The sequence below is a fragment of the Octopus bimaculoides genome, chromosome 1, assembly GCF_046866305.1.
Source record: "Octopus bimaculoides isolate indiv1 chromosome 1, ASM4686630v1, whole genome shotgun sequence".
Taxonomy (NCBI): Eukaryota; Metazoa; Mollusca; class Cephalopoda; order Octopoda; family Octopodidae; genus Octopus; species Octopus bimaculoides.
Genome location: NC_142928.1, coordinates 193,475,445 through 193,488,023, shown reverse-complemented (window position 1 = coordinate 193,488,023; position 12,579 = coordinate 193,475,445). Strand labels below are relative to the sequence as shown.

Genomic DNA, 12,579 nt, shown 5'->3' with positions numbered 1-12,579 from the left:
ATAAAAAGAGCACCAGAGCACATTGTAATGTGGTTGGCATTAGGAAAGGCATCCAGCTGTAGAAACTGTACCAAAGCTGAAACAGACATTTGGTGTAGCCCTGCAACTCACTGGATCCTGTCAAACAGTTCAATTCACAACAGCATGGAAAACGGACATTAAATTATGATGCATCATTATTTAAATTATTATATAAATATATAATAATTTAAATAATAATGCAGTTACATAATGATATGTTTACATAATAATAATAGTACATATTGATATATTTATATAATGGTACAATTACTTAATGGTATATTCATATATTATAATGATAAGTTTATATAATGGTATATTCATGTAAAGGTATATTTACAAAATAATACACTTTAGTGTGCCCCAAGGTTTAGTTTCGTTCTCTGCACTCTTACAGTATCAAAAAGTTCCAGGACTTATTTACTTAAGTTTTAACATTATCTCCTTTGAAATAGTCACCTTGTGCAACAATACACTGGTCCCAGCATTCCTCCCACTTTTGGAATCTGGCTTGGAAGTTGTTTTCCATGAGTCGAGGACCTTCTGTGATTCGCTTTGGATCTCAACAATGATGTTAAAACAGTACCTTTTGAGCTGCCTTTTCATCTTGGGGAAGAGATAGAAGTCTTCAGGTGCTAAATCGAGTGAATGGTGTGAGTGCAGAAGTGATACCATGTTGTTTTAGGTGAGAAACTCACAAGTAAGGAGAGCTTGGTGACAGAGTGAGTTGTTGTCGTGAATCCAATTCTTCATGCTCTACAGATCCAGCGATTTTTGCTGAATGTCCTCCCTCAAATGTCACAGTAGAACTCTTGATTGACAGTCTGGCCCTGGGGAATGAATTCTCGATGCACAATACATAATGTTGAAAAAAAATATGATGAGCATGCTTTTGATTGAGCTGTGGCTGTGTCATGCCTTCTTTGGTTGTGGAGGTGAAGGCCTCTTCCATTGTGACAACTGCTGCTTCATCTCAAGGTCATACCTGTAGAATTAACTCTCCTCACCAGTGATGATCCTCAACATGAAGGATGGGTCATCATTGCACTTGCAACTGTGTGCTGCCATCTGTTGGTGCACTACAGAACTAGTCTGGGAACTTTTTGATACTATCTCGTATACCTCGATGACTTACTAGATATCATCTTGTCACTCTTGCACAGATGATAACACCCTTCATCTCTCCTAATATTTCTGCACCAATGCACCATCTACATACAACCATTGAGTCCTTGAACAGAGACCTTGAAAACACTTTCCAGCAGTATTATGCCATTCTAACAATACAAAGACACAGTTACCATGCATATCAAGATAACATTATTATTCCCAGTCCACCAAACAGAATCATCTCCACTCAAGCACTACCTGAGTCACTCATCACTCCTTTTCTTGTCACACATATTGTGTTCACCACCACCACCACCACCACCACCACCACCACCTACTATGTCCAGTTCTTTTACCCAGAACATCAGCCCTCTTGAATTTCTTTTCTGCACATATCATTCCCTGTGTGTGTGTTTGTGTGTGTGTGTTTGTGTTAGTGTATGTGTGTTTGTGTTAGTGTGTGTGTGTTTGTGTTACTGTGTGTGTTAAACATTTCTTTAGGAAGTTTAGTCACTTTATCACTTCCATTTTCCCCTCCTTTAGATTCTTCATAAATGCTGCTGTATTAGATTACCAGCTATCTGAGAGGAAACAAATAACCTACAAATAAAATGGAATAATCAAAACAAAAAAAACTTTCATTGCTTTCTTTTTAACCTTCTTTTCTAAAATAATTGCCATGGATTAAATACGAGAAAGATTTATAGTTCAATTTTGAACGGCTTCAGCAAAATAGCTGAATGTCTTCTTCGTTCAGCTATTTCACTGCACTGCATTGCTGGCATTAACGCTATGCAAGGAATCCAGTAATGGTTTGGAATTCTGCAAGAAAGATCATGAAAAGAATTGATTATTACGATCAATTTAGTAATATTTCTACATCAGTAACTCTGGATATTATGTTGCTGCTTTAGAGAAGCTACTATTGTCTTTAAACCACTAACATTTATATTGTTGAATAACCATTGAAAGCTCTTGTATTTAATTTTAATTTTTTTTATCATTTTAGGGTTGATAAAAATACCCAGTAGTCATATACTGGGGCCAGCTTAATTTGTGGCTCTGTACTAATATCTAAACAATCAAGAGCAGGGGATTAGCAGGACTCATAGTGATCCTGACAAAATATTACACTGTTTTTAATTATATTCATGTTCTGATTTCATATCCTGCCTAGGATAGATTTGTTTTCATTCTTCTGGATTTAATAAAATGAAATACCAATGGTTTTGCAGTTGGCATTAGGCAGGGCATCCCATTGTAGAAACCACGGCAAAGCAGACTTTGAAGCATGATGCAGTTTTGCCGTTCATTGGATCATGTTGAATCATCCAGCAGATGTTAGAATGCAAAATGGACATTAAATGATGATGATGATGATGATGATGATGATGATGATGATGATGATGATGATGATGATGATGATGATGATGATGATGATGATGATGATGATGATGATGATGATGATGATGATGATGATGATGATGATGATGATGATGATGATGATGATGATGATGATGATGATGAAGAAGAAGAAGAAGAAGAAGAAGAAGAAGAAGAAGAAGAAGAAGAAGAAGAAGATCATGATAATGGTGATGGTGATGATGATGATGATGATTAGAGGGTTGAACATGATGCCTTGCATTATCTGTTCTGACTCTGTTCTTTGACAGCAATGCCTTTAATGACAATGGCACAAAACTGTATTGACCTAAGTCAGCAGCTTTTCTTTTTGATAAACATGGACATTTTTTCCTCAAAAAAACCTTAACCAAAGCTTGTATATGTATAGTGAACATTGACTGATAGGAGCCCTAAATTATGGAGAAAATTATTTACCATCTTCATTGGATGTGCATCACACAGTACACACATAATAAGGTGTGCTTTTAGGGAGTTTAACTGCTATATCTAACAAAATGCACAACCATATAGTGGCTCTCTTGTTATTGAGCTTCATATTCATTGTGAAGTTTCCACAACTGTGGAAAGGTTGGGATATCAAGAAAGAAGCACTACTTTGTTGTTCTTCAACCCCAGTGATTGAAGCAGTGATTCACTCATGGAAGGTCAGGCCAAACCTGGCTGCTGCAAGGACTGCTACCAAATACTGATGGTCAACCCTATCAAATGCTTTAGATTGGTCTAAATGGACCATAGCCCCACCCTCGCCAAGAGTTCTATTCACCCTCTCTTAGGTATAACGGATAAGATGGAGATTGTTGTGAATTGACATGCCAGAGATAGTGCAGATTTGTGCCTCCCCAACAAGTTTGCCCATGACCCGTGCCAGCCTTTTTGCTAACACCTTGGCCAAAATCTTCAGCTCTGCATTAAGCAGAGTGATGGACCATCTAGTCCCGGCGACTTGTTCCCACCACAGTCCAACAATGCCTCCTCCACCTCTGCAGCTGTGATCAGCCCTTCACAGCATTTTGCTTTCCATTCCAAGACATGCAGCAAACCAGCGACGAATTCCATGAGGTCCTCCCTATGCTCCAGCCCACCACCCATCCTGAAAAGCTGGACAAAATGCTTGTGAAATACCTTGCACATCTTGAGTTCGTTTACTGAATCATCGTGTTGGTCCATCAAAGACCTTATTGTTGCATTATTGCTGCAATGGCTCTCTACCACATGGGCCTTTCCGGTGATGTTGATTCCCTCTTGTCCCGTTGCACATAACTTAGCCCTGACAATGTTCCCTTCATATTTAGCTTTGAGATGTTGGTTGAGCACCAGCCTCGCAGTTAAAACTCTGGTGGCAGAGCTTGACCTCATTGTCTCTTCTAGAGCCTTAACTAAAGCCCTTTCTATTCTATTTCTGTTACTAACAAGCTCCTTATTAAATCTAATTGACTCAAATTTAATTACTCTTTTGAGGACATACCACCATTTGTTGTTAATAATGGTACCTGATAATTATGCAACCTACATTGAACAAGTACATAAGAAAAGGTTTACTAACCTTTTTCTTTTCTATTTTTTTTATTCTTTGAGGAAGGTTGCATGTACTTCCTCCTCCTCCATAGTGTTATGTGGTGTGGTGTAGTTTGAGGGGTGCCCCTTCTGAACTGGTTGTACAGATGAACACAGAAGTTCTTCTGGAGGAGACCAAAGTCTTTGGAGGTATTAGTTTTAATTTGCCATATATTATATTGCCCATGTAATTTATATATAAGTCTAAACCATGCTAGCATGGAAAAATGAACTTTAAATTAAAAAGCAAGTGAATACAATGAACTTTCTTGCAATTTCCATCTACTAATTTCTGCCATAAGGCATTGGCTGACTTGGGGCTATCATAGAAGACATTTAACTTCAGTATCATATGGTGGGGGCTGAACCTGAAACCACATAATTGCAAGAAAGGCCTCTTAGCCACACCTATTTTTACCTTTATATATTTATTTTATTTATTTACAATATTTTTTTTGATATTTTTATAAAGTTTTTCATATCTTGAATATAAAAAAAATAAAATAAATAACAAGAAATGAATAAATAACAAGAATGAATGAATGACTGACTGACTGACTGACTGAATGAATGAATTAATGAATGAATGAATGAATAAATAAATAAATAAAGTTTATTATGACCATTCTATGAGGTTATAGAATTATTCTGTCTCCTAAGCAGGATACACATTATAAAGACGGAAGTGAGAAGCTATTTATATACAATCATTGTTTATATGAAAGGTTTTAATCTTGGTACTTGTGATTGTTAATCTCAAAAGTTCTTGGCAGCTGCACTCATTAAACCTGGTGATTTGAAATAATGAGGTAATTATAATTAATGTTCAGATTAGACTGTTGTAAGTTGGATAAAGTATTGCACTTAGCAGCATGTTAGAATACTTTTGTGGGTCACAAAGTCCTGGAGGTACTTGTGTATAAGTATGGTTTTAGACTTCTTTGATTATAGTTCTATTCACACCTAGCATGATTCATTAGAATATTAAATGGACTCTAGCAGTTGACTGGTATCTTATTTTATCAACTTCTGCAAAGATGAAAGACAAAGTTGACCTTGATGGGATTTGAACTCTGAATAGAAAGGCCGTAACTAAATACCACATGGTATTTTGTTCAACTCCTCAACAATTCTGTTAATCCATTGTGTATAATCTTTGGAAAATAGGATGGGCAAATATGGTCCAGTGGAAAGTCAGATGAGGTTGTGATTATTGGTAGAGGAAGTACAGGGATATTTAGTTCAGAGAAACCGAGGATCTTTTAGAAATATAAGGAAAGCTTATGAAATAGCAGGGAAAGCAAGAAACTGAGTCCATTAATGTTAACAGGCATGGCTGAGTGGTAAGAAGCTTGCTTCCCAATCACATTGTTCTGTACATATAATCATTATGAAGATATATAAACCTCTTACAGGGATAGTTTTATCCAACATATATCATATTTTGAAGATATACTTCTTCAATAAATATATTATACAAATATAAAATATTATTAAGTAAGAAAATGGAGAGATATAATGAATATAAATTAATTTTTAATTAATTAACATTGCCTACAATCGTCTCAATTTACACTCAATACAAATTACAAAATATATATAATAAAATGATTTACATGATTCACATGTAAACTCCGTAATGTCCTTTTTGCCCTGAAGATGTTTCACTCAAAATCTTGCAAAATTATTTTATTATATATATTTCGTAATTTGTATTGAGTGTAAATTGAAACGATTGTAGGCAGTGTTAATTAATCAAGAATTAATTTATATCCATTATATCTCTCCATTTTCTTAATTATATATATATATATATATATATATATATATATATATAAAGGTAAGATCCAAGGATCAAAGTGTAGGAAGTTAGTGAGCTTCAAACAATCCATAGAAGATATAGAAAAACAACTTTCAGGAACAATAGTGGTTTATTGGTGCAGAGGGTTATGAATTTTTCCCATATAAAAGTACATCATCATCATCATCGTTTGACGTCTGCCTTCCATGCTAGCATGGGTTGGACGATTTGACTGAGGACTGGCGAACCAGATGGCTGCACCAGGCTCCAATCTAATCTGGTAGAGTTCCTACAGCTGGATGCCCTTCCTAACACCAACCACTCCGAGAGTGTAGTGGCTACTTTTACATACCACCGGCACGAGGGCCAGTCAGGTGGTACTGGCAACGGCCACGCTCAAAATGGTGTTTTTTACATGCGACCTGCACATGAGTCAGTCCAGCGGCACTGGCAACGACCTCACTCAAATGATTTTTCATGTGCCACCGGCAAGGATACCTTGATTGCATGAAGTTTACATTGTCGTTATTAACTTGCTGAGCATTCAGTCAAAATATATTATATATATATGTCATTATTCAGTTTTATTTCAAGATTTCTTGCTAATAGAGAAAGAGCTGGTTTCTAACCTAGATCCAAGGCTCCTTCATTGGAATTTCAACATCAACGACAGGGTATTTTTGTTTGTATGTATGTATGCATAAGTGCAGATTTGTATGTTTTTCTTTAAGTATGTCTTCTCATGCATATAGTTACATATCAACACATGCTCATATATATTTATATGATAAACTTCTGGAAAGTTTTACAGGTTTTTACAGTTCTAGTGATGGATTGGATCTGTAGTCTTCAAATTAGCTTTCTCATTTCTGGTTTTGAGAAGCCTAATTTCTCAAGATTGGTATTTAGGCAATATGTTACATATCCCAGTGCTCCAATAATTACAAGTATAAACCTGAGATTGTAATCTGGATAGAGTAATTGTAGATTTCTAAATAGTTTAGTGTAGGTGTTCTCTTTTTCACTGATCTTCAGCTTTATGCTAACATTTACTGGGCAGCTAATTTCTACAACTGTACACAGTTTCTCTTCTCCATCCCAATCATTATATCAGGTCTTTTGTGCTTACATCTTATTGAGGTCATCACTGTGACATTCTACCAGTATTCCTTTTTATTATGAGTGGCTATGGCTTCTACTGTACTGTGGGTTCTTATTTCTTTGTTCTTGGGGTTATCCTTTTGACAGATTTCATTATAGAGTGTCCTAGCTACAACATCATGTCTCATCAGTATGTATGTATGAATGTATGTATGTATGTATGTATGTATGTTTGTATGTATGTATGTATGTATGTATGTATGTATGTATGTGTATTTTATGAATATTAATATCCCCTTGTCTTAATATTGCATGATAGTTGTAAATGAGCATCGTTGTCATGCAAGCAGTGTCTTTTGTTTCCAATCTTCCATGAAAACATTTCTAATCCTGTGGAAATATTACCTCACTTGTAAACAGGTATGGGTTGGTGACAGGAAGAGTATCCAGCTGTGGAAATAGTTGTAAACAAGTGCCACTGTCATATAATTGGTATCATGTTTGTTTCCATGAAAACATATCTAGCCATGGAGAAATAAATACCATTGCTTGGAGACAGGTTAAAGTTGGTGACTGGAAGGACATCTGGCCATAGAAAACTGCCTGACCCATTCAAGCATGGAAAAGTGGACATTAAAACGATAGTGATGATGGTGATGGAGGTGGTGGTGGTTGAGTAGTAGTGGTGGTGATGGTGATGATAATAATGATGGTGAAGTGGATGACAATGATGTCAATGACAATAACAATGGTGATGAAATTGATGATGATATGTTAATTAGATTTAATTAATGTCACAGATCACTCATTTTTATTTCTACTTTATCTTTGCAAAAAAAAAACAACAAAAAACAAAAATAAACAGAATTGATATCTACTTGAAAGACATAAGTATGAGAAGATTTTTGTGAAGATGATGGATGACTAAATCACTAGAATTTACTCAGACTCACCAATGCAAACTAGAATAAAGCATAGCTATATTTCTGACATCAACTTGGCCATAGAGACAGAATGATTCTCAGTGTCTTTATAGCAACACATACAGTGTCAAATATGTAGATGTATTCTGGTGACAAAGAAAATCAGTGTTGGGAATTTTATAATCAACCATTTTACTTTATAATCAATCAAATTCCTTTAGAATTCTGATTGATATCAATTAGACCACTGTCAATTGTGTACTATGGAATGTGTAGTGTGCAAAGACTGCATAGGACAGCCATTTTATATGTGTGGTTGCAGTATGTTATGTTTAATCCTTTAGTATTCAAACCAGTCGTAGTTGTCAATAACTAGTAACCCGGAGGAGACGAAGTGATGACTGGCAGTATAGAAAGAGTGAAGGCAGAATGTATGCAAATAAGCAGCTCTCATGCAATCTCTTATATGTAAACTTTGTGAAGACACGTGGCTTAGTGGTTAGGGTATTTGGCTCATAGTTGTGAATTTGATTCCTGGCAGCATGTTGTGTTCTTGAGCAAGACACTTTATTTCACATTGCTCCAGTCCACTCAGCTGTCAAAAGTGAGTTGTACTTGCAATTTAAAGGGCCAACTTTGTCACATTTTGTGTCATGCTGAATCTCACTGAGATCTACATTAAGGGTATACGTGTCTGTGGAGTGCTCAGCCACTAGCACATCAATTTCACGAGCAGGCTGTTCTGTTGATTAGTTCAGCTGGAACTTTTGTTGTCATAACTGATGGAGTGCCAGCAAAGACTTTATGATGAGTGGGTGATGTAAAGTGATAAGGAAGATGGTAGGGGGGGGATTGCATATAGGTAATTCTAAAACGTCAGCCAATGAAGGAACCCCTACATAGTCACTGAACTTACTAAAAATAGTAGCCAAATTAGCCTATGCCAAAAAAAAAAACAAAGATAGAATGATCATGGATAAAATATCATACTTGATCAGAACCAACTTGTTGACCAATTAATAACATTAACAATAACATGTTTTTATAGTATTGTAAGAATTCAAAAAATTATCAAATGAAAGGAAAAATTCAAGTTTTAAAATATAAATCAATTTAAATATTTAAAATTCAAATTATGAATTATAATTAATTCTAATTTCATTTATTTTTTTTAATAATTTATGATTAGAATAAAAACATTTCTTCTAAAAGATTTATGAAATTATAACGAGAATAATATTTCATCTATTGTTTTGACAATGGAAGATAACATCAATAAATTAATAAAATATGTGTTAATGAGTTGTGGTGGTAGTGGTGGTGGTGATTGTGGCTGTTGTGGTGGTGATTATGGTTGTGGTGGTTGTGGTGGTGGTGGTGGTGGTAACTACAATTGTGGTAGTTGTGACAGTGGTAATAGCAGTAGTTGTGATGTCATTGTTGTGATGGATCTAGGAGTAAGTTATAATGTTGGTGGTGGAGGTATTCGTGGTTAATCATACTGTTTAGCCCCAGGTCTCATCAAACAGACCTTAGGTCAGTGACATATAATCCTGACAATCGCTTCATATTAAGGTTATCTGACTAAATTACCTAATGTGTTCTTCCCTTATCTTAGACAGTAAGGTGTGATTTGAGCTAGATTTGCCTGTTATTTCTAGCAAATTTTCTTGTGTATGATGATCAGAGATAGAGATAATGGAGGAGACATGTTAACATTAATACATAAGAGCATTAAAAACTTCATGAGGTGAAAAGTTTATCATTAAAAATGGTTTCTGTAACAATATAGTCACTTTTGTCTTTATTAAAATATTTTACTTAAATTTAATGCAAGAGATGTCATTCGTGAAATATAAATTGACCATTATCTATATGTTTAGCAGATATATGTTGAGTGTATGTATGTATATATATATGCATGTATGTATGTATATATATGTTTGTATATATATATATATATATATATATATATATATATATATATATAAATATACACACACACACACACACACACACACATATATATATATGTATATATATATATATATATATATATATATATATATATATATACATATACATATATATACATGTGTGTGTGTATGTGTTGTGTTGATCTTGTAAGATCAGCCATAAATTTCAATGTTGCAACCAAATGTTATCAGTTCTGTTTCAATTTTTATTTGTCTTCCTTTTATTTATTTGTTTGTTTGTTAGTGTGCACGTATATGTCTGTATGTCTAAGTGTGTTGGAAGTGTGTGTAGCTGTATCACAGCATCAGTATATGAGTACATGTAAGAATATGTGTGTGTGTGTGTGTGTGAACATGTGTATATCATTATGTCTGTATGTTGTGTCTCTTAACAATGGTTTATGTGTACATGAATGTCTTGGCTTCTGTGCATAACCACACTCACACACACACCCGCAAACACACGCACATCACACACGCACACATATGCATGCAGACATATCTGTGTGCGTGTCTGTATGCGAGTTTATTGGAATGGCAGTAGAATATTCCATGAAACAGATCAAGCCAGACTGACATTTTTTATGTCCTGTTAGTGCGGACACACTTATTACCAAAACCTATTTGAAGAACCATTTCTGGTGCCTAATGGGGTTTGAAACATTAGTCAGAGAGCAGCAGCTGCAACTTATTGCATTTTTGCCTAGAGAGGAAGGAAAAAATGTACTTTATATTTAGGCTACCAACAAGGGCAAAATCATCATCTTCTTCTTTATCTCCCCTCCCCTCTCCTCCTCCCTCTCCTCCTCCCTCTCCTCCTCCTCCCTCTCCTCCTCCTCCCTCTCCTCCTCCTCCCTCTCCTCCTCCTCCCTCTCCTCCTCCTCCCTCTCCTCCTCCTCCCTCTCCTCCTCCTCCCTCTCCTCCTCCTCCCTCTCCTCCTCCTCCCTCTCCTCCTCCTCCCTCTCCTCCTCCTCCTCCTCCCCTCCTCCTCCTCCCCTCCTCCCCTCCCCTCCTCCTCCCCCTCCGCCGCCTCCTCCTCCCTCTCCGCCGCCTCCTCCTCCCTCTCCGCCGCCTCCTCCTCCCTCTCCGCCGCCTCCTCCTCCCTCTCCGCCTCCTCCTCCTCCCTCTCCGCCGCCTCCTCCTCCCTCTCCGCCTCCTCCTCCTCCCTCTCCGCCGCCTCCTCCTCCCTCTCCGCCGCCTCCTCCTCCCTCTCCTCCTCCTCCTCCCTCTCCCTCTCCTCCTCCTCCCTCTCCCTCTCCTCCTCCTCCCTCTCCTCCTCCTCCCTCTCCTCCTCCTCCCTCTCCTCCTCCTCCCTCTCTTCCTCCTCCCTCTCCCCCTCCTCCCTCTCCTCCTCCTCCCTCTCCTCCTCCTCCCTCTCCCCTCCCTCTCCTCCTCCTCCTCCCTCTCCTCCTCCCTCTCCTCCTCCCTCTCCTCCTCCCTCTCCTCCTCCATCTCCTCCTCCCTCTCCTCCTCCCTCTCCTCCTCCCTCTCCTCCTCCCTCTCCTCCTCCTCCTCCATCTCCTGCTCCTCCCTCTCCTCCTCCCCCCTCTCCTCCTCCTCCTGCTCCTCCTCCCTCTCCTGCTCCTCCTCCCTCTCCTGCTCCCCCCCTCATCTTTCCCCCTCCCCCTCATCATCCCCCTCCTCATCTCCCCTCCCCTTATCCCTCCTCTTCCGCCTCCCCTCTTCTGCTCCCCTCTTCCGCTCCCCTCTTCCGCCTCCCCTCCTCTTCCGCCTCCCCTCCTCTTCCGCCTCCCCTCTTCTGCCTCCCCTCTTCCGCCTCCCCTCTTCCGCCTTCCCTCTTCCGCCTCCCCTCTTCCGCCTCCCCTCTCCCCCTCCCCTCTTCCGCCCCCACTTCCCCCTCTTCCCCCCTCTTCCCTTTCCCTCCACTTCACCTCATCCCTCCTCTTCCTCTCTTACCCACTCTCCTCCTCCCCTCCCCTCCTCCCCTCTCCTCCTCCCCTCTCCCCATCCCTCCGCTTCACCTCCCCTCTCCCCATCCCTCCGCTTCACTTCCCCTTCCTCTCTTCCCCCTCTCCTCCCTCCTCTTCTCTTCCCTCTTATCTGTTTCCTCCTCCCCTCCTCCCCTTCTTCCACAATATAAGATATACTATACCTTCTACACTGACCAATTCACATTCACCATTGGTCTCTGTTCATAGCAAAGTCAACAGATTCATTAAATGTGATACCCGGCCATATACTTGTTAAACTTGTGAAACATGTCTTATATTTTCTTGTATATTTTTACATGCTAAAACTGCTACCATACCAAAACTTGAGGCATTGGAGAAATATATGGGTCCTCTGGCCTTTGGGTCCCATCAAACTATTCAATCCATGTCAGCATGGAAACTGGACATAAAATGATGATGATGATGATGATGATGATGGTGGTGGTGGTGGTGGTGGTGGTGGTGGTGGTGGTGGTGGTGGTGGTGTTGATGATGACAATGGTGATGATGACAATCATGACTTGAGCAAGGAAGGAAAGGTTTACAGCCATGATCCTGTGCAGAGCTTCTGAGACTGGTAGCAGTAAGTTAAATAGGTACAAACCAAGAGCTTTTCCCACATGCTACCAGCAGATTGGACCCCCAAAACTAAATGTACCTAAGGCTCAGGTAATGGTGAAATATCAAGATGCATACTAAGAAGTGTTAATTACTGA

The 12,579-nt window shown here is 38.7% G+C and overlaps 1 protein-coding gene across 1 annotated transcript; it reads right to left on the bottom strand.

Annotated features, from left to right (window-relative positions):
- Window positions 1–2,472: 2,472 nt before the first annotated feature.
- LOC149137917 (uncharacterized) lies at window positions 2,473–11,908 on the bottom strand. Its single transcript, XM_089355998.1, has 3 exons — window positions 11,858–11,908; window positions 10,841–10,903; window positions 2,473–2,706 (listed from the first exon to the last, which is right to left on the bottom strand). Exons 1-3 carry the CDS (start codon window positions 11,906–11,908, stop codon window positions 2,473–2,475), a joined length of 348 nt encoding a protein of 115 aa, XP_089212124.1.
- Between the last annotated feature and the right edge of the window lie 671 nt (window positions 11,909–12,579).

Coding starts and splice junctions, on each gene's coding strand:
- LOC149137917 (XM_089355998.1), bottom strand. CDS start 11,908: ATGGGGAGAGGGGAGGTGAAGCGGAGGGATGGGGAGAGGGGAGGAGGA. Junction 10,904..11,857: donor GGGAGAGGGGAGGAGGAGAG/GGGAGGAGGGGA, acceptor GGGAGGAGGGGA/GGAGGAGGAGGGGAGGAGGA. Junction 2,707..10,840: donor AGAGGGAGGAGGAGGAGAGG/GAGGAGGAGGAG, acceptor TCATGATCTTCT/TCTTCTTCTTCTTCTTCTTC.